This window comes from Necator americanus, chromosome IV (assembly GCF_031761385.1).
Source record: "Necator americanus strain Aroian chromosome IV, whole genome shotgun sequence".
Classification (NCBI taxonomy): Eukaryota; Metazoa; Nematoda; class Chromadorea; order Rhabditida; family Ancylostomatidae; genus Necator; species Necator americanus.
Window position 1 is genome coordinate 7,288,935 of NC_087374.1, and position 22,433 is coordinate 7,311,367.

Sequence of the window (22,433 nt, forward strand, 5' to 3'; positions counted from 1 at the left end):
ATATAGTACATTCTATGAGTCAGTAACAATATTCACTATAATTCCTAGAGTGATTCATCGCTGAACCTGAGGATCCTGGCTATAATCGAGAATTTAGTAGCAAAAAAATGAAAACTCGATGACTAAAGCGAGACCCCAATGGGAAAAAACCCACGACCTGTTGCTTGGATCCTCTCGCATCAGCTCATCGTTTCATTCCGTTCCCCTTCGCAGCCTTTTGTTGTTGTTTATCGATTCACAGCTCTACCTTATGCAGCTCCTGTAACTATGGCGTTTAACGGGGGGTAATTTCTGGTTAATTGTGCACATTACTATAAATCTTGAGAGTCTAAAGGTGCATATTTCCGTCCATCACATCTAATTATTTGCGCTTTTTTTTGCGAGGCAAAATGGTTCCAGTAGAAAAAAAATTTCATTTTACGGGACCACTTTCCAGTTATAAATACGGCAGTGTCATCTGTCAGTCGAGCCCGCCATCCATTACGATAATCAAATGGCAACTATAAAAGTGAAAATGTTTTTTTCTTTGTTTTTCTTCATCTTTTCTACTGTTTCCTGATTCCTCAACCGTTTTCCTTTCCAATTCTGATCTCGTTGATCTTTTATCATGTACGACTCGCTGCAACATTTCTTTCGTAGTTCTCGTAGCAGCCCGTACAAGGTTAACTATCTCTGATTCAATTAACAAAATGATGATCGAAGATCGTATTCGCCAACTCCCGTCCCAACTCGAAAATCGCCAAAATTCCAGCCAGAGAGACTCTTCTAGTCGTGCTGAGATGACGATCTCATATTCGGGAAACTTTTGTGGATTGCTACTACGATGGAAAGGTTCCCTATGGCGATCTGTTTGGAAAGAGTTGCTCATCTATTTGGTGATGTACTACTCTATTCGAGTGTTCTACCTCATTGGCATTGACTACATATTCGAGGATGACGATGATCGCGACAAATACAGGTTGTTGATAGTTTTCTCGTAGTTTTTTTTATTCACATGTCTCAAGGATAGCATCACTGCGTGACTATCATCGCTTATGAAGCGTACAGTATTAGCGTAGCGTATGAAGTGTGAAATATAATGAAAGCGGTGCGTTTGCTGCGTTGATGTACCATCCGCTTGAATATTCTGGATGACAGATCAGAGAAAAAACACAGCAGCTTCTTCCTGGAACGTAAGACATTAACACGGAAGGGAAAAAAGGTTTGAAATACGGAAGAGTTAAAAGGCCTTGAAAGAAGGTCCCACTATTGAAAACAAAAAAATTTTTTTTGAAAAAAGCAGTGAATGCAATATTTAATAGTATCTAAAGTTGTACCATGATCTTAAAGATCTAAAAATAATAAATCTCACTTCGTTCTAATTGTTATTTGAACAGTGAAAATGGATGTTGTCTTTTTTCGCTCTTTTTTATTACTGTGTTCTGCTATCAGAAATATATATTATCAACTTTTTGATCCCACTGGGATTCCATGAGAGAGCTTTTGTGGATCGGGAAATAAAATAACAGCTCTGACATCATCTAATTCAATCCATATTTACTGGACCTAACAAGTTGTTTAGTTTCTCAGGGAGTTTTATTTGGCTTGTCGGAGTAAGGCTTGAATGTTCAATTCTTCTTTAGAGGTTAAAAACTGTTGTTCTATTTTTAATTCGCCCCAACTGGTGTCTAATCTTAAAGGCATCACCTCACGAATCTGAGGTGGTACGAATTTCAGATGGGGTATTCGTATACGGCATAGTATATTATGGGAAGAAGAGTGATTCTGTCAATTTCTTCCTAATTGCCGTAAAAAACGGCCCGTAAGATAGTTCTTTATAGTTAGTTGATAGTTGGGCGTTCTGGCGCAATATTTTCTACAAGGAGTTCGACTGGAGTCTTGTGCGGCGCCGCATCTTCCGGGCCGTTTTTTACGGCATTTAGGAAGAAATGGACGGGATCACCCTTCCCTCCACAATCTACGATCCCGTATACGAATACTCCACCTGAAATCCGTACTACCTCAGATTCGTAGGGTGAGGCCTTTAATCCAGCTAGTCTACTGGCATTATGTAACCTAAATTGACTTGATATTTAGTTTGCCTATAAGCCCATCTTTTTTTTTAGTATTTAGTTTGTCCCGTTGTGATTCTTTACCCAAATCTACGTAGCTAAAATGGAAAATACGAAATTAGAGCAATAAAAAGTACGCTCATTCGATTGATATATATTCTTTCATGGAATTGAAGAATGGAATGAATCTTCATTCCAGGTAATAAAAGGTTGATGACCTCGCCGAAGCGAGACCGAGACCTTAGTAATTACCTGGCACCAGGAATTCTTCCCTACTACCGCATTTCAATTTTTGATTGAATGACAGCGTAAGAGACCTATTCAATTTTGTTCGGAATGATAGAAGTACTTGTAACGAACCATAATACGGAAAAAAATGTTGGGAAAAACTATAGTAAAAGAATGGTTGTAAGAAAGTTTTGATTATTTGGTTTAGAATAGGTTGTGACTATTAATAACTATTATATATGTGTTAAATAACGCGAAACTTTCTTTAGAACTATTATAAAACGCTAGAAAATGAAACGGAAACAATGTAAAGATGAGGAAAGAAGTGGCCCAACCTTGAAGAGCTTAAAAACAAATCTAAAGTTGATTTAGATAAAACTTTTTTCTTGTCTCAGCTGCAGCAAAACCTAATATTTTGAAAAATTTCAAGAAAACTGTTACTCGCAGAATGTTGAAAACTGTTTCTTTACAAAATACCTTGTTTGTTATGTTTTGTTTTATGTTTGTTTGTTTTGTTTTATGTATGTTATGGTTTTGTTTACTTGTATCATTCATTTCTTATGTTTTCTAAAAATAATTTCAGGAAAAAATTCGAAGCATTATGTCGAATGTTCGATGGCTACACTAAACTAATTCCGCTCACATTTCTACTCGGTTTCTACGTATCAAACGTCGTGTCGAGGTAAGTGTTCAAAGTGCTATTTCTGTTTTATACGCTGCAAAACATTGCTCCCGGTGAGGCTCGAACTCACGACCTTCAGATTATGAGACTGACGCGCTGCCGACTGCGCTACGGAAGCTCCGGCTGAGGATTCGTAAACAATGTTCTAGTAGAGACTTTTCTACATCTCCTGGATATTCCTTTACAAAACTTGCAATAAGCGGTCTGCAACTAAATATAGCTAAGGTAGAAAATACGAAAATAAAAAATAAGGATACATAGCATAGAAAGCGCGCTCCCTCGATTGATACGGTATTTAAATGTTACTTTCATGAAATTTGACGGTTAAATGATTCTATAGATGCTGCTTAAGCTATACTCACACGGTTTGATGTTTCTACGGTATCTGGGGTGCCGTGAACTTTTTCGTGGATCATGTGAAGAAGTCACTAACAAAGTTAATTTGAATTCCTAAATATTTATCTGCAGAACTTTGGGGGAAATCAAACGCTTACTGCTAAAAACAAGGCATCCCGTCCGATCGGACCAGTTAGGAGTGCTAGGGATGCTGGCGTATATCTGCTCTACTAATAAAAAAATAAATAATAGCAATAAAAAATATCGCCAGTAATGAATTTATGGCTAGAAATCTGCTTCAAACCAGGAGTTTTTTCTTTGCAAGATCCATAATTTTGCCAAATGATTATGCTTGGAGTAGGTATGATATGTCCTAATCCGTAATTTGTGACAATTTACAGATGGTGGAGACAATTTGAATGTTTATCATGGCCTGAAGATATACTAAGCATGTTGTGTACAGTAATCCATGCAAACGATGAGACAAGTCAACGAAGACGTCACATGATTGCCAGATACATTAATTTGTCCACTGCACTCGCTTGGTAGGTGTATCACAAATATTTTTTTAAATCAATTTTGAGAGAATATGAATATCATAAAAAAATAAATGAGCAGTTTAGGCGTGATATTTCTAAAAAGATTCGACTTCGATTCCCTAATGTATCGAACTTCGTCGAAGCTGGATTGCTTACAGAAAAGGAGTATGAAGCACTGGAAAACATCAATGTAATAGGAGAATTCATACAAATATGGATTAGTCTCGTTTTACTTGGAAAGAAAAAATTGTTTCGATTAGTATTTATGAGTCATATCGTTTCTCATATTTCACTTCTCGGAGAGTCATCTCATTGATGCCCTCATCCCGGGGAAACCTGTTCCACAAACAGTTTTTTTTTGCATGGCGGTTAGAGTATTTAGGAGAGAATCCCGACACCAGTTTTGAGAGAAGGAAAAACTTTTTAAAGTCTCGTACTTTTATGGACTTTTTCCAAGTAAATATTGATCAATCAATGATTCATGGATGGGGTTCTATGTACCTTTGTAGTATCTCTTTAATTCCGATTTTGAATTGTCAGCTTAGCGTATTAGCGTTGACACCACGGAAGCATGGGGAAAGAAAGTTCAGGTGGTTTTAAATGTAATAATATGATAACATTATAATAAATGATAAAGTGTACGGTACTGACCAGTTCCTATCGGGGACGTGACTACGCGATCCGTGCCTAGATTTACAAAATTTTTTTAGATTATTTTTTTCCTACGTATGGAACCATCGGAGCGTGGCAGAACGTGATTGGCACTGTGTGATTTCGAACCATCGATTGTGCAGTCACAATTGAACCACTTAACAACTGCGCTACACCCGCATAGTAATTCTAATAGTTGCTAGAAATTATTGGAAATTATGTAATATTTACCAGAAATTATTGGAAATCTGCTCCGTATCCAATAACATTGTGATAATATTAAATATTGCCCAATAAGATAATAATTTACTGAAAATTTACCAATTCCTTACTGATTCGATAAGTTTGGTCTACCTAACCGTCGGGTGTAGAAAGAAAGAGTAGCTATTGTTTAGTTTTCACATAATGTCTACGCAGGAAACGAGGACTAAATAATCTTTTTTCCATATTTTCGTAAAGTCCCTAGTTTCCACTCTTCATACATGCTTAGAATTGCTATGTTGAAAATCTATATAATTTATTCAGGAAGATTGTGAAACAATTCGATGGATGGCTCCGCTTCATTGGGTTCAACAAATCATGCGAAAGGAGGAAGAGGTAGTAAATTTCAGCACATTTTCATTTTAGGCAAAAAAAAATATCGATTAAATCTTACAGGAAAACAAACCAACCACTTCTTTATTCAATAACTTCATGACTGAACTCAAGCTCTATCGACAATCACTGCGAAGATTGTTCTGCTATGATTGGGTCTGCGTCCCACTTGTCTACACACAAGTAAGTGCTTTTAAATTTATCTCAGAAAAATGAACGTAAAGACAGAGGCCACAAAAAAAGGTCTTCGAAAAATTTCCGAGCAGAAGTAAGAAATTTTTGAATCATGGAAAACAAATCATTGGAGGATAACAATTGACCAGTTGATATTAAAATGTATAATAAGAGTTTAATTAATACTTTAATATAATAACAGAAATAGAATAGGATAGGATAGAATAGAACGAATACTAGGAGAGCAGACTACGGTTTAAATAAGCTTCCGTTTCACTTCTTCGTTCTTCTTTTCACTTTCTTCCGTTTCATATAAATTTTACTCTCTTAATTGTGTAAAACTAATTAACAACGCAGAAACAAAAATTTTCAAATGATGAAAAATAAATCATCAAGAAGAAAAAAAAAGAAAAAATAGAAAAGAAAAAGAAAAAATTAACCAAAAATAGATCGAATCATAAATAAATAAATAAATATATGAATTTTACTTTCTTTCTTGGATAAAATTAATTAGCAACCTCGTTAACAGCTCATTAGAAATCAATACGACATGTATGCCTTCAGGTTTCAAAATACTAACCATTTTAATTTTACAAAAATATGACATCATGAGCATCAGATCTTTGGATGACGATTCAGGTATTTTTTGCTGTTCCTAATCGAAGGCCTCCACAGCATGACATGATAAATAGTGTTACAATTGCAGAAACATATCATTGTTTTCAAAATCACATGGTCCATTTGAAGTCATAGATCCGATTCTTACTACTAAGTACAAAGACACATCAAGTGGCTTTTTTGGAACTTTCGTTTTTGTTGTAAACAAAGTCAATAACAAGTAAGAAAAAATAGAGAGCTAGGGATACGATCAATCTCTTTCGGATGCTCCACATTCCACTTCAGTTCAGAATGGCAGACTAATTGAACGCGTATGCGGGCTATACAATGAATTTCCGAGGTCGGCCATGTATCAAGTCAGTGTTGTTATTCTTCCGGATAAGTCTGATACCAATTTATCGACACCGGAGGGATAAAAGTATGGATGGCTCTGGGCAGGGTCGAACTATCGAATGCGCAAACGCCTTGTAGATGTCTTAGCCTGCGTTCTATCTACTTCAGAAAATATAAAACAAATTTTAAATATACCAACAACCGACCCCTACAATTATTTTTCCTAGAATTGACTGTTATCCTAAATAAACTAAATTCATTGCTATCTTTAGCAAATTTTATTTGAAAAAATAAATAAATAAATAGATTTTCGTTTGCCAAATTCTCTAATTCATTGGGAAACTAACTGTTTGTTGGAAAACATTGGGAAACAGCATAGTTTCAACTTGGAGCTGGAGGGATCCGCTGTGCAGAAGGTGCAATTGATATGTGAACGGGAAGTCACGCACCAACCATTTGTCAAGAAATCACTTATGTTGAATGTGAAAAACACTCATTTTTATATAATTCGAGAGGCGCAAAGTGATTCTTTAAACCTATTTAAAAAAAAAGAAATTTTTAAGGTAGCCGCACTGGCAACGTACGCATTCTTTTTCTTCGCGCTATTTGGACGTCAAAATCTTATACCAGAGATGAAAGCCGGGAAGGAAATCGATCTCATGGTGCCCATCTTCACTATCGTACAATTTATGTTTTTCGTCGGATGGTTTAAGTTATGTTTATGTTTAATTCGATTTGCCGCTTTTACGATATATGATCAATGAACGATTATGCAGATTTAGGTAGGACAAGATCTAATGCGTCCGTTCGGTCTGGATGATGACGACATCGAACTGAACTACATCCTAGATCGAAATATTGCCACTTCCTTTGCGATCGTCAACCGTCTTCAACTTATGAATTTGCGTAAGTTTCAAAACCATTCCATTCTATTCTATTCTAGGTTTCCCTAATCCTTAGGTGTTTAGTTAAAGTTGATATTCGTCACACGTCACCTTATGCAGCTAATGCTGTAAGGCTCTCAGCCCTTGACAGAGTCACTCCTCCGATAAGCTTCCCCTCCTTCACTTATCATCTTATCACCCCTCTATCTTTTAAGCTACTTATACTTGAACGAAGAGAAGATCGTTCTTGAGATTTAGCACACATAGTCCTAAAATTTGTCCTTCCTATTTTTCAACAGTTTCAGAAATATATGAACCTAAAAACATTTCCATTACTGCTCATAAGCATTCGTTCCCCCGCTACAAGCTCCGGATTCCTTACGACGTTTCACTATTTGCTTAATTTTGCAGCAGAACTAGAAGATGATCACTTCTGGAAGCACAAGGAAGGAAAAATTGAACCGCTACCGCATACTATATACAGCCGAGAACTCGCTGAACATCGCCCCAAATTGCATTCATACGTCAGAGTAGGTGCTTCGGAGGACACGAACTCTCACTCTTTGGCCAGCTGCATCTCAAGTGACAAGGAGAAAAGGTGAGTGTCTGGGTGTTAGGAAGGAATTGATAGAGACAACACGTGTAAGTATAAAGACCAAAAAGAACGTAAACGTATAAAATATATTATTTTCAGGCACATCAACTGGTGATTATTCTTCTAACAGCAAACGTAACAGCCACAACAGCAAACTGCGTAGCATTCGATGTTCAAAAAACGCCGAACTCTCACTCGATAATCACAAATACGTGTTGCAATTGGTTGTGTAACTACGGATGTGGCCAGGGAACTGACGACTCCCGCAAACAATCTTTAAAAGCATCTAATGAACAGCCAATGAAAATTATGCGAGGCTATAAATAAATTACATTACAAACGTGAAAGAACGTCATAATTCCCATCTATTACTACACACATTCGTAAGAAACGAATGCAAATCACCGCGAAACAAAGAGAAATTAGACCTGCAGGACCACTTTTTAATAATACTGCCACAAAAAATGTATAAGTCCGGCAAGTCCAATTCTACATAATACATATACATTAGCACTGATAATTTAATGAAATAATCACATGAGCTGAATATGACTACAACAAATAATGAATGAAATCACAGACACATTGAAAATTATTCGAATGCTGTACGAGGCAGCACTTACCGAAAGAAAATGACGACAACGCCTCTTTGTGGGAATCCGTGTTCATAAACGGTTCGACTAATGTTTTAGAAATTAAGAGTTGCTCTAAAGCAGGTATTATTTTGTGAAGAAAGTGGAAAAAGTTTTGGAAAGTGATTCATCTCTTCCGTAGTGTGCATTTCGGAGTGATGCAGGTAAAATTTGCGAACTAGAACTCTGTCTATTCCAAACATCTTTAAATTGTATGACATATTAATCCAACATATACATCTGTGTGGAATTCATGTTAAGATCGAAGTTTGTAGGGAAAATTTGTATATTTCGGTCATAAATGCTGCCTCTTAGTCAAGTAGAGAAGTTAGAGGAAACCATAAGCCGAAGTCGTTTGATGTGGAGATGAGCGACAAACAGCTGAGGCACTATGAAAGTAGAGCCCTGGCCGATGCGAGGTCTAGTACGAACACAAGATAAAATCTACTCGTGAAAACAGTTTTGACAACTCTCAAGGCTATAGAAGAGGCGTTGTTGAGTAGGCTTTGCAGTGTCCATATAATATCAGCAAAATCTCATGAACTATAATCCCGACTATATATCCGGAGAACTAGAGAGATGACGCCTTGCTCCATCGAACACTGACATTAAAGAGAAAGCGTCGGCCGTCAGTTCACAAATTTCTCTATCTCCCCAGCACTGGGTTGGCAAATTTTGTAGCAGGATCATTATTCCCTAAAAGAAAAAAAAAAAGTTTTAGTTTTCGATTAATATCACTGTTTCAAGTGCATTATTCATTTAAGAGAAGCTTTTGTTCCTTATTATAGATCAACCGGACATCATACTTTTTAACGCTGCGGGACTCCTGAAGACACATTTTACTTTTTGAAGCTTAGCTGTTTTTTTAAATTGCAGTCCATCAACTAAATGAGAGTCATCTACCCCAAGAGCGTGGTTAATTGCACTAAGAGGGAAACTGAATCCTAGAGATGGTCATGGGACAACACCTATTCATAGCAGCAAAACTTTGATCAAGATTGAAAAAAAGGGAACCAGATGAAGCGATAATGAAGCACGATACCTGGAAATCACGTTCCGCTTGCAGCTGCCTCGACCATGTGCGGAGGAACGCTGCACATACATAACTGTGGAATTGTGAAAAACCATTTGGTTCACTCTGAAAAAGTAGAAATTTGATACTCCTTCGATATGCACCTGGAGGTGACAGATTATACCATCACTCAATGGAAAATAACGTGCGTATGACGGAAAAGTTAATGGATTCATTTTGAAAAAAAAAAACACTACCAAGTAAGTATCCCATAGTCGAATTGTAGCTCGCAGAGGAATTTCCCTCATGAGGAGATTATTCATCCACCGGAAGGAAAACTGCAAATACTCGATACCATTCGACTCCAAATGCATATGAAGTGGTCCTGAAGTAAGATAAGCACGTTCTCGGTTTCAAGATAGGTAAAATAAAAAGTGGAAAAGACCGGAAAATTTAGAACATAGAAGTTTAAGACTTCGGGAAAAGCACGTAACGTAACTTCCAAAGGAGTGAATAATTGCTGAATGGACTCACGATCAACTCTGCTCATCAGATGTCTCAACTGTAGTACTTTTCTCTGAATCCCTGGTTGAGCAAATGTATAATTGTCGTGGATAGAGTCAAGCAGCGCAGATACACACCAGAATGAATCTGCTTCTACAAGCTCACATTGCTCACGTGAAAGTTGTGAAACATCAAATGACCCGACCTTAACAGTGCAATGCATTATATCGATACAATAAAGAGTAAATATGCCCATATTTGCAACCACTTACTTCTACATCCTGTGGCACGAACTCTGACACGAAAACAACGAAAAACGGAGTGACAAGGTCATTTATTCCTTGAACATACCCGCTACCAGGGTGGCGTATAGCCCATATGTATAGAATTCTCTCGAACATCTGCGAATTAGGCGACGAATTATAGAATAATAATAATGCTAATGAGCGCACTATAGTAAAACGAACCTCTTGCACAAGTTTTTGTTGAAATAGCGGTATTAGTGGACACATCCTGGGTATGTCAATGTGAATCTGAAAAGCTGATTAAGTTGAGTGAATATGTATCATTATTATAATCTACCACAATTATTACTATTCCCTTGAGTATTCCAAACATGGGGTTGAGTTCCTACGAAAATAAAAACAAAAGTAACAAAATATCCTTGGTTAAAAAAAATACCTGTCGGAAGGTATCGTTATTCTGATCGTCAAATCGAAGGTGGAAATATTGTTCGACGTAGTGCCAATATTGTTCCCTTTTGCTAGCCAGTGTAACTTCTCTTCGCTCATAGTTTGTAGGGAGGTATCCCTAAAAGTTGAAGGAGCATTAAAACAGTGCATCAGAATAGAATTTTTACATATGCACATAAATTAGCATCGAGGAGATAAGAGCAATCGCAGTCGAACTTTGACATTGCGTTTGTGCTTATGTGTCAATCATGTATAAACTATTTCACACAGTTATTCCGAGAATTAATCAGACTGAAGTACTCTAGCGCTAGTGTAGACTTTCAGAACTTTTGATAAATGAGTAGCACACGGGGCGCTGCTAGTCATAGTCCATTTCTTTCCACGCATGCACGACCGCAGCTGTATACACACATGTTCACAAAGTTGAGCAGTTTGTCAAAAAAGTGGACTTAGATTTTGCACGAATTTATGACTTAATGCCAAAATGAAGCACTATATCGAGCTCTTAGAAAAGTTAAATAAATTTACTTTGGGCAAATTTTGCTCGAAAAGCCCTAAGCAATTCAGAGGCAGGCAAGTAGAACTTGTTCACGACTTTACAATTACTTTATGTGGATAAAAGAAATCAAAAAGATTCTTCTCGCACAGCGCCACAGAAATCTCGTGAATGGATAGGAATCAACATAAGAAAAACTAAGCAGCAATATATATATATGGCAATCAGAATCTTTAAAGTATTCATGTGAATGACTATGTCCAGTGTTGGACATGATATGTGTATGCGCAGAGGTTTTGCTCAACTGATCAAGCAAGTGTAGATAGTGCTCTAACCCCGTTCACTTTTGGACGGTTTTCGAAGGGACCTCTTCACTTTTGAACGCTCACCAATTCAGCTGCACCCGATCAGCTAAACCCTCTTCACCTAAGGAGGGTCCAGCTCCTACCTATCGCACCTATGAATATGTTCTTCTGCAAGTACAGTATTATTGGTGTTTCGACTGCAACCGAATATTAAAGAAATTTCAAACACAGTAACGGAAGAGCAAAGTACGTGGACTTATTTCATACCATCATAAAAAAGTTTTCTCTCCACAATAAATAAGGTAGCAAATTGCAAGGCTTCAATTTAAGCCAGCAATTTGCAAATTATTGCTCTCATTCATTGTTTTTCCGCAAGACCATTTAAATGCATTATGGGCCTGAAGAGGCGCTAAGTGCAAGAAGGAGGCTAGTTCTGCGAGCAAGTATGAAACACAAAACTACATTGAACCAACAGGGAATTCTAAAACTTGCTTACAATTTCAAAAATATGGTGATTAAATGAAACCACAATATGAATCATGATAGTCCTTTCCAATTGCATTTCCAACGCAAAAGGTGATGCAAATTTAAAATATTCGTTAATTATTCATGGAAGCAAAGCATATACCGATAGCAATCTCCACGCCTGAGGCCGCAACTTGTGCGGAATGCCCATCCAGCAATCTTTTCGAAGTTGTTCCATATCAATGTCTGCTGGCGGAGAGCTCCGTCCACTCGATTTTCCCACAGAAAATAGGCGGCGAAGACGTTCGAATCTCGTTTGATCGCGCTCCCCTTCTGAAATAGTCGAAAATGAAATCAGCAAATTGCACATAAAACATTCATAGAACGCACAGTAATACGAGATATGAGAATTTTCGTTCAAATTAAACCGTTTGTGGAGCTTTCTTCTAACATTTTCAGCAGAATTCAGTTAAGGGATTTAGGTAACATGTCACTGTATACAGTTGCAATGAATCTGATTTCAAATGACCCCTCAAAAAGTATCTATGAAAATGAACAAAAAAAAAACTTTAAAAAACAGTATGCACCCTTAGGAGCAAATTTAATACCATGGGCGGAATTCGGAGGATTTCTTGATAAGCGTCGTACTCAAATTTTACGCCAAAAGAATGTTAATCAAACAACCTCCATCTGACATTCTCATTCCCGACAATGTCGGAAAAGCGAAAGAAACTACATGAAGCGTTAACGGTTACAGATCAAGTTCATCATCGCCGCTGCGTAGTTGCGCTGATTTCTTCTACGTGCTACTGTCAAAATGAGGTAGATACGCTGTGTTAAGAATTAGAACTATTTAAAGCAATTCCTTTTCAGGTTAGATTTTCGTTATGAAACAGTGAAAACAGAAAAAAAAACAAATGAGCGAGGTATTAACTCTAATTGACAAGTGTAATATAGGAAAAAAGTTCACCGCAATGAAATTTTACCTTGAGAAGAAAGCTTCGCTGCTGAGACTGTCGAACGGACTTGATCCCCGGAAATTTCGGGCAACTTAGGATAAATTGGATTAGCATTTAACGGAGCAGCGGCAACAGATGACGGCAAAGGATCTGAACAAAACTACGTCATAACTTAACCTTACAACAGTCCTGTCAGTACTCTGAAATAATTCATAGACATGTGCTCACTTCAAGTGAACCTCAAAACAAATAATTCATATACGAGTTGGCTGACTGATAGTACAGTTGCACTTTTAGTTCTATTCTAAGACTGATAACGGTGTGAGACATCACTGAAAATCACGAGGCAAACGAATAGCACGTAAATACCTTTTTGGATAGCAAGTCGTTGTAATGCTTGAACACGACCATTCTTGGTTGGAGCGGGATTTACACGAGGCATTATAACCTGGACGAAGAAGCACCACATATTTCAAATGTATATGATTAAACGTATAAGAAAAGCACATTTTAAACAGTAAGATCCCATAATGGAAAAAAAATGTGACAAGTAATAACACTACCTCCTCTCTGGTCTTTCCAGCTGCATGAGCAGCAAGAACTCGAGCAGCTGAAGCGGAAGCAAGAGCATCATCGACGAGTACACGAGTGTCCCAAGCATCTGATACGCTGAAAAAGGGAAGTTGAAGCCTCCAAAAAAGAAAAAGCTATTTTTTCACTCGTTCAACCGAAAAGTTACACATAACAAACCTATTTTCGTAGTCTTGAAATTTCGACTGTTTAGCCAAATCCTTAGTAGGACTTCCACATGGGACATCGTGTTGTAATGGAGGATATCGAGCACCGTATACAGGTTTCACACTAGAAGTCCAGGAAGCGATAAGCTCATAGAGAATAGTAGAAGACTACTGGTTAACATTGAGTACTATTTTGTCGAGGTAAACGTTTAGGTAATGACCACAGTAATCGTGGACCCTTAGAAACTTTAGATCGTCTTAATTTAACTTCTACATGGTATACTTCTTTGTTGATAATATACCTATTTTATTATCAGCAGCCAGCGAAACGAATTCTCCAGGATGACGTGGTAAACACAAACAAACAAAGTACCGATAAGAAAGCCCAGCTGCCACGTTGTCGAACAGAAATCAGGGAAGAAAATTCTACGAATTTTCTAATTTCTAAGAAATTTGGTTGATTAATGAAAGTATTTGCCACAAGCGTCTTGCAAGAAATTCAGAGCGCCTCAGCATTAGTGTCCAAAGATAACGGAAGACATGTATGTACAATTCGACTTTTAGAGAAGCGGTGGAAATAAATTGGCGAGGAAAGGAATGAACTCAATGTTAGAGCATGAGTGTCAGTTCTCGAGTAGAATTCTGTAATACGTACCTTCCAGGCGCGGAGCCTACCGACCATCGACTCATCGTCGACAAACGTCAAACAGGAATCTTACTAAAACGGATAGAAATAAGGAAAAGAACAGCTATCCTCAGCAAGCCATAAGCTACTATTAAACTCGTAGGAGGCTATAACCCTCAAAAGAAGCCGGTACTGTGCCCCTAGTAAATACGACTCACAGAAGAATCAACAAGGTGAAGCAGAAGCGCCCATCAACGGCGGTGGCAATCCATCCGATTGATTGACCGCGTGTCCGCTGCACATCTTCGTGCAACCATTGCGTTGGAGGGGCGGAGCGAACATCGATTCGGTCGACGATGGAACTCGTCCGCGAGGGGTTCATCTACTTCAGACGAGGATGTGCCTCAGGGGACTTGCCGGACTTGTAGTTACTCATTCAAGAGACGGTTAACGAGAGATTTCTAGCCTATGTAGGAATATTTTCTTCAGATGGACCAGTGCGAGACCTCACCGCCGTTCCGACGTCAATTTTGTTTGCCGTAGCTCGTCCTTGTTGCCCTCATTTTGTTTCGAGAAGGAAGCGTTTTCTGAGTTTATTGATGGAAGCGCCAGGCAATAATGAAAGCAGGCCTATGAGCTACGGTGAAAAAGTCCAAAAGTTCTGGAGTTTAAAGTCAGAGAACAGAGGATAAAGGATCACAGCGTTATGTCCATGCACTCTTTTCCTCCGGATCAAATACTAATTCGTATCTATTCCGTATCCTTTGCATCAGTAGTCGAACAAGGATGAGTGAACTCTTCGAAACTCTCGAGATGCTTGTGAGGAAAGTGTTGAAGAGAGAAAGAAAAGAAGAAACTAGTTTAAGACTTTAGTCTTAGGAGTTTCTGAGAGTGTACTATAACTACTCTGCTTTGGTTACGCTAATTTTCTGACTAAAGTCAGGAGATTTAACTAATTTAATCTATGGTTTAAAAACGTGACAAGTTTAAAACTAGGAAATAGCTTTAGACGCTTTTAGAACTACGCACAGTGCCACATGGGTGGAAAGCTTCTTAGAAAATCAAGAAAAAAAAAATCGGCAGAGCGAGTCCGCGTAGAGCACACAAAGCCGTTTTTAAGTTCATACTGAAACTTTCGAAAATTCCCCTTCTAGGACCAAGTGAGACTTTAAAAATGAGGAACTAGGATTAAGAAGCTCTACAGAGTTCAAAGGGAGCGCATCACGAAACTCTGATCTTCATGTGTAAATATAGAGTTCGAAGTGTAGACTTCGAGTATCAGAGTGGCCGCACTCGATTTCTCCCAATCATCTTGAAACTCGGCGCGGCAAACGGAGTTTTTATCCTGCGAAGCACGTGAAAACGGGTCACCCCTGGACACGCGCCGCGTCTACGAGCGAGCGGTCGAAGATCAATGAGGTCTTCTTGCCAGCCTACTCAAGTAAAACCACTGAAAAGGGAGCTGTGGGAAGCGGAGAGTGTACAAGGCGCGTTCTAATCACTAAGCTGCTACGGAGACCTAGACCTGATTTTCAACTCTTCGCTCGTAGATGCGGCGCGTGCACAATGGTGATCCGTCCTAACGTATCTCGTAGGAACTAAGGCGGTTCCCACGCGACTTTTCAAGACGATTAGGGGGAACTGAGCGGGGAAACGCTCACACATGTCATCTACACTGCAAACTTTATATTTGCCCACAGAGCTCAGTGTTGTCAGTTTCGTGTTACGCTGCATTTAAGGGTCTGCCTCAATGAAATGCCTCATCTCGTTGCTGTTAGCAGACTTACAATTTTAGAGAGCAATGTTCTAGTTGCACATTTATACAGACGAACATTTCTATGCATTTTAAACGAATGCAGTTGTGCACTAGCGCCATACTCGTATTTTTATTCCAACGAAATAATAGACACATTCAAAAATCTATTAGTTTTTTGCATTCTGCAGAGCAGCAGCGCGTGCTGGCGGTGTCCTTATGCACAGTTAAAATTTATTGAGCTTCCTACAGTAGTCTAGTACTGATTTACGTACAGACGTGACAATTAGGTTGTATTTTAAAGAGAGATAGGTACGATAGTCCAACATAAAAAAGTCCGGCTTTGGAAACTATCTTACTTCAATCAGAACTAGTTCAAAATTCCATGTACATACGTGCAACGTTTCGACCGTTCAAGAAACTTTTCCAGGTCAGGGAAATCCTCGAAAAAGGACTCTAACGTGAAAGAAATTTCCAGGCATAGCTCTATTGCTTTTGTCTAAACTTCGAGGCCCACTTTGTCCTGAAAAATGCTTTGAACCGAAAGAATTGAAGTGCTTGCAGGTGTCTTTTGGTCTACATACTCCCAGGGTTTTTTTTTTCACAAGAGCCACCAAAAAAGAAACAACGAGGTGTTGAGGTGTTGTTGGTACGCGCTGCCCCGAGCTCCACAAGCTGTGCACCTTACTTTATCGAAGACAATGAACGACCACTTCCCGCCCGAGGCACCAAGCTATGCAGTGGATACTTAGAGACAGAGAGCTCTCAAAGTCCTTTCTGAACCAAATGGGTGATTCAATAAAGTATTTGTCTTTGAAAACAAGAAAACAGGAATTCCGATCGCACTGTACCTATTGGACGACCATATACACTCTACTATAATTGTTTATGTTTACAAGAACCTCCTATTTAAAATGATCGAAGTAAACAATAGAAATGTCACAAATTATGCTAGCCAAACAGAGAAACCACACCGCAATCCGATCCGAAAAATCCGAGATCTTTTTGTGGCTGTCTGTGTACAACACAGCTTGTGCCCCAAAATCCGTCTCCGATGGATTAATCTGTCGCAATCCTTAGGAGTGGGCAAAATTTAAAGGCAGCACACCACGAATCTGAGGTGGTGCAGAATTTCAGGTGGAGTATTCGTATACGGGATGGGAGACTACGGAGAGGGAGGTGATTCCGTCCATTTCTTGCTAATTGCCGTAAAAAAACGGCCCGGAAGATTCGGTGCCGCACAAGACTGGCGCGCTCCAATCGAACCTCTTGTACAAAATGATGCGCCAAAACGAATGAAGCCGTATCTTCCGGGCCGTTTTTTACGGCAATTAGGAAGAAATGAACGGAATCACCCCCCTCTCCGTAGTCTCCCATCCCGTATACGAATACTCCACCTGAAATCTGCACCACCTCAGATTCGTGGTGTGATGCCTTTAATCTTGCAAATACCATTCGAAATCAATTGAGCCACAAGCAGCAAAATTTTCCTAACTTTCGTAATTACTTTCGGCATATCCCGCGCATATATCACCGTTAAAGGAAAAGGTGTTCATAAAATTTGCACTTCTTTCCAAAAATTGAAGAAAATATTTTAAAAACTTCGTAATTTTAGTTACGCAAATCCACTTTGTGAAGGCTGTATTGAAAAATTTTTGTTATCAACTTGAGATCACATTCAAATTATTAGGTTGCTACATAAGTAATGGTGTCGGAAATGCTCATTTTTTCTCATTGTCATTCTAACATTCCACTTTATTGATCTAAAAATTACCAAAAATTTAATCAATATGAAAACCAAAAGTCTTATAGAGAAAGGAATGGTCTTTCAAACGACGTTTTACATAAGCTAAACTCCACTTTTCCGTGCGCAAGTTTGAATTGAAAAAAATTCCATTACTTGTGTGCCAACCGAATGGTGGGTATTTCTTGAGATGGTTTATTCTCTTCGAAGTACTTCTACGTTAGTAATGGTAATGAGGATTGGCGTATCGACGCGTAGGTCTCCAACTCGAAATTACTGAGGTTTTATGAACGCATGTAGGGCCACAAAATGACTTGTGGAAGCCACACGATTTACCAGCTCAGTGTTTTTATCCTCGCAGAAAAGTCTGGTACCAATTTATCGACCACAAAGTGATAAAAAAGTTTAGTTGTGCCGCTGCACCCGACCAATAATTGTTAAAGTGACAAGAAATTACAAGAAATAATATGAAAATGACGGCTACGAAACAACGGGCATAATTGAGCTCAATTATATCTTTCCGAAGAAGTTTCAATTAATAAAACATGGCAGACGAACCGTATAATCCGTAATGCAAATATATTTTTGTTCTTGTTGCGAATAGTCCTTTGTCTACAATTTTATTGTTCTGAGCAAAGAGTTGTCAGACCAAAAGGATAAAGGATAAAGTCACTGGTGTACCAATCCACTTGGGATGCGTTTTTTTTTTACTTCAATTCGTAATCGTTGAGGTTTAGGAACGCGAGTTGGCCCATACAATGACTTGCTGGGGCCAGCCGATGATCGAGTCAGTGTTTTTATTCTCCCAGACAAGTCTGGTACCAATTTATCGACACCGGAGGATAAGAGGCTTGGTTTACACTGGGGCTGTTTCGAACCATAGACTTGGTGGGTACAACGGACTCGACTAACCGACTGCGCCACACCCTACGCCTAAAAAAAACTTCAATACGATTTACAGTATTCTTTTCAAGAAATGCAGTTTTGACTCCATAAGCATCACATACAACGGATCTCTAACCGACTGCGCCACACCCGCCCCTGTTGTCAAATTACAGAGGAGTAATATGAAATATGGGTGGGTGCAGTTGGTAAGAGATTCCCTTTGTGACTGCACGACCTGTCGATAGAAGGTTCGAAGCCGGTGTAGTGTCAACCAAATCTTTCATCCCTCCGGAGTCGATAAATTGACACCAAACTTGTCTGGGAGGATGAAAACTCTGACTTGATACATCGGCTAGCCACTGCAAGTCTTTGCATAGGGTAGACGCACGTTCGTGAACCTCAACCGTTCCTGAATTGAAGTGAAAGAGCTGAGGCAGGCGGAATAATCAACGCCAGACATTCTATATATATTTATAGTCTATTTATATATTATTTATTTATATATATTTATAGTTTTTTATACTTTAACATGAAATGTAGTCAACGCCGAATAAATTGGACCGAGTGATCGCGACGCGTCTGATGAAAACTCACACCTTCCCTCAGTTTTATACACCTCTTTATACACCTCCTTTTATCTCCTCTTCCCTGGCTAGCCGCGTCACAATCACCCGGTTGAACGCATTGAGCACCAAAACAACTGTAAAAATTTGAACTGATCGATAGTTTGGTCTCCAGCTTTCCGAACGAATTATTATAGAACTGTGTTGAATTCACAATGAGGCATAAAATCGCCACTCAGTGGGAATGTTTCCTTTACATTAACACTTGGTCTTACATTACTATCCGTAAAAACCAAGAATTGGAAATAAAATCGACACTTTTGCCTTCGAAGGGACTCTGCAAGCTCGTAAAAGCATGGTATCTACAGCCCAGTTAATTGTCACACTTCTTTCTTCGTACAAAATTAAATCCTAAGTTCTAAATCAATCAATTAATTGATTCTAAATATCGTAAAATCAAGAGTAACACTTGTGAGAATTCCCTGCCTTGGAATTTTCTCCACGGATTTGAATGGCGCGTTAATAAATTTCTAGAATTTTCAGATGTAGACTTATGATGGACCAGTTCATCCGACAAGTGAACTTCTTACACTGATAAAAATGATGAAATGGAAGCGTCAAAAGTGGAGTAATGAAGAAAATATCTGATGGGACAACTCTTTACATTCCACAAATAATAAAATTTACTTTATCCCTCTTATAAGTAGTGAATAAATATAAATAAATCCCAATGATAGAATAAACCTCTTGATCCTTATAAAATCCCTCTTATATGAGTAAAGAGTTATATAGTCAGGGTAACCATGACCATTAAATACTCCTAAGGTTTCTGAAACCCAGATTTGTTGTTTTTTTTTCTAACTGTTATAGCCGTGTCAAAACGACATGAAGCTCGATGCGGTTACGTAAGCGGCTGCGCTGGAAGCGGGGCGGTGTAGCGTAGCAGTTAGAGTCGAGGGGGGACCGTTGCTAGCACCACTCATCGTTGCAGTTCGCGATGGTCGCACCACGATCCCAACCGCCGGCTCCACCGCCTCGCTTCGATAGCAGCCGTTTACGTAACTGCACCGAGCTTCGTGTCGTTTTGACCCTCTACCTGTTGGACTGAACGCTGCATATGGTTTCTACGAAAAGTACAACCCGTGTAGTATATGTACATAGGCTTCGTTTGAAGATACTATGAGGACGAGAACATCCAGGATTTCTACTACTTTCAAGATCAAGATTTCCTGAAGCATATGCTGTCGTTCTAAAGTCCTGAAGCATATGAAGTGGATTTCAATGTTTCGTGAAGGTCCCATCTCTGAGATGTGGAGCGATTTTTAATCTATTTCAGAACGCTCCAACTTCGCTCCAACTCCAACTTAGCCGGCGTTATTACTATTTTGGAAATGCACCAGATATCTTGGATTTTTGGATTCCATTTTATTTAAATGGGGACATAAAGAGAAACGTGAAATATTCTGCGGGTAGAAAACGGGAGCTGATCAAAATTGTTTGTAATTTTTCTTTGGCTCAAAGTCAAACAAGTTCTCACTGCTAAATACATTTCCGATCTCATAAAAATTATTCTTATTCTAATTTTCATGTGGAGACATCCAGACGTTGATCAGCAACGAGACAATGCTGATCCTAGATGATTTAGAGAGGATTATTACAAAAAAAGGAGAAAAACAGTCCAGATCTGTCAATATGTAGCTCTATGAAGACGAAATTAGAAATCGAAGCTGAATAGGTGCTCAAGAAAGAAACCTAGCTTATCCAAGAAGGTGATAAATCATCATTGAGTTTGTCGTTTTCTAACAAAAACAGCGAGCAAAGCGAAACGAAAGCGAAAAAAAAAGGAAGGAATAAACCGATAGAACGCGATCACTTACACGTTGTTGTTGATTTCCGCTGGCTTCTCCTTATTCTCGTCCAACTTCGTGAAACAGAGGTTGGAACACTTGAATATACTCATCGAAGCCAGCGTCCACTCCTCTGAACAATACGGTTTGATTCAATTGAAAATATCAAAAAATTCACCAACAGCATGGTACGAACAGGAACGGATACATATGTAGTAGAGTGGAAAAAAAAAACTTGCTAGTTAGTTTCCAGAGTCGACAAAAGACGTCGGAACAATCGAAGCATTCTACACAGCACATGAATATCGTTATCGAATTTTCCAATCCAGAAATGCGAGGTGTTTCACATTCACATCCAGAAATACGGAGAGGATTTTGTGCGCATTTTGCACCGGTGGTGGTGTCTTCCTTCTGCCGTACACCGATCAATGCGCAGAAAATATTTCAGCTTATGATCGCTGTTTTAAGCACCAGGAAGGGAAAGAAATATGGGAAAAAATGGAATGCCGATAGTGTCGCCATATTTATGGGACCAGCTGGAGCATTAATTTAAGGTCTCAACCCCTACGATACGAAAATACAGCTCAGTGGTCAACTTCTTAGTAGAGTAATTGTGCAATTCAGTACTTCCTTAGGGGAATTTCGAGAAGTTAACCGCTGTCAGGAACCAGGAAATCCTCAGAGCCTCTAAATTAACCTGTGGAACGGTCCTTTAGCCTCCCTCTGCCAAAACTGTAGCGGTAAATTTCAACATTTTAACACTGCCAGCAATTAGGCTTTTTTAGCCTTATCGTGCATCACATGATTTCGGAATATGCCGGATGGCGTCGGCTGTGGTGGGAAAAATTAAAAAAAAAACTAATAGTTAGCTGTTTGAACGGTAGATGATCCTTTCTATGAAACAACCACTGTTTTTCAGTTCAGAATCCAAGGAACTGCAACATCTTTTCCTCAAAAATACCTAATAAGCCAGAAATGCATAGAAATACATACAAAAAACCGAAAAAAGCTTACTTTTCGCCATCAGATTTGACTTGATGAAAGAAAAAAAGAGAACAAATGAGGATGATGAAGGGAAAAAATGAGGGTGATAATAGAAGAACTTACGGTAAATTCCACAAAAAGCGAAATGTCAACGAGAAATAAAATAGAATGTTTACTTTGTTTGTAAGCACAGAAAAAAAATTGAAGCAATATCATTCAAATTTAAATTCCTCTTTTTTTTTGCGAATACCGAGGAACAGCGGAACAATCGAATAAATAATCTGTGGATGTATGTAATTTGAAGAGATGATACATAGTTTCTGATTTGGAGTTGAATATTAAATAAGAACACCTTAAGGCTATTAAACAAAAATATGCACTATAGCGAAGAATTTTCCTCTTGAGACCAGAAGCAAACACATACAACTTCAACAATTTCGACTAGAATATTCCAGGACGTTTTATCTCATGTCTTGCGTTGCATCAAAAGTTTCCTTTAAAGTTTCTTTTCCAGATAAAGAGAATTGAAGGATTTTTCGTCTGAT

The 22,433-nt window shown here is 38.6% G+C and overlaps 3 protein-coding genes across 4 annotated transcripts; 1 reads left to right on the forward strand and 2 right to left on the reverse strand.

Moving 5' to 3' along the window:
• Window positions 1-689: 689 nt before the first annotated feature.
• Window positions 690-7,800, forward strand: RB195_000583 (uncharacterized protein; the record flags this gene model as incomplete). 2 transcript variants are annotated; one of them, XM_064197010.1, is made up of 10 exons in its annotated part: window positions 690-958; window positions 2,863-2,961; window positions 3,699-3,842; window positions 3,921-4,026; window positions 5,013-5,084; window positions 5,145-5,264; window positions 6,770-6,868; window positions 6,989-7,112; window positions 7,502-7,688; window positions 7,785-7,800. In XM_064197010.1, the coding sequence occupies 10 exons, from the start codon at window positions 690-692 to the stop codon at window positions 7,798-7,800; spliced, it is 1,236 nt and encodes a 411-aa protein (XP_064052890.1). The 2 variants fall into 2 exon arrangements, with proteins under 2 accessions (XP_064052890.1, XP_064052891.1); XM_064197009.1 differs by having other exon boundaries at window positions 780-958.
• Window positions 7,801-8,872: 1,072 nt separating this feature from the next.
• Window positions 8,873-14,177, reverse strand: RB195_000584 (uncharacterized protein; the record flags this gene model as incomplete). Its single annotated transcript, XM_064197011.1, has 13 exons — window positions 8,873-9,013; window positions 9,360-9,455; window positions 9,587-9,714; window positions 9,864-10,038; window positions 10,106-10,234; window positions 10,301-10,366; window positions 10,515-10,643; window positions 11,955-12,124; window positions 12,778-12,900; window positions 13,120-13,198; window positions 13,314-13,419; window positions 13,501-13,611; window positions 14,143-14,177. The coding sequence occupies 13 exons, from the start codon at window positions 14,175-14,177 to the stop codon at window positions 8,873-8,875; spliced, it is 1,488 nt and encodes a 495-aa protein (XP_064052892.1).
• A 6,457-nt stretch (window positions 14,178-20,634) lies between these two features.
• On the reverse strand, window positions 20,635-21,204 carry RB195_000585 (uncharacterized protein; the record flags this gene model as incomplete). Its single annotated transcript, XM_064197012.1, has 3 exons — window positions 20,635-20,689; window positions 20,935-21,037; window positions 21,144-21,204. The coding sequence occupies 3 exons, from the start codon at window positions 21,202-21,204 to the stop codon at window positions 20,635-20,637; spliced, it is 219 nt and encodes a 72-aa protein (XP_064052893.1).
• Between the last annotated feature and the right edge of the window lie 1,229 nt (window positions 21,205-22,433).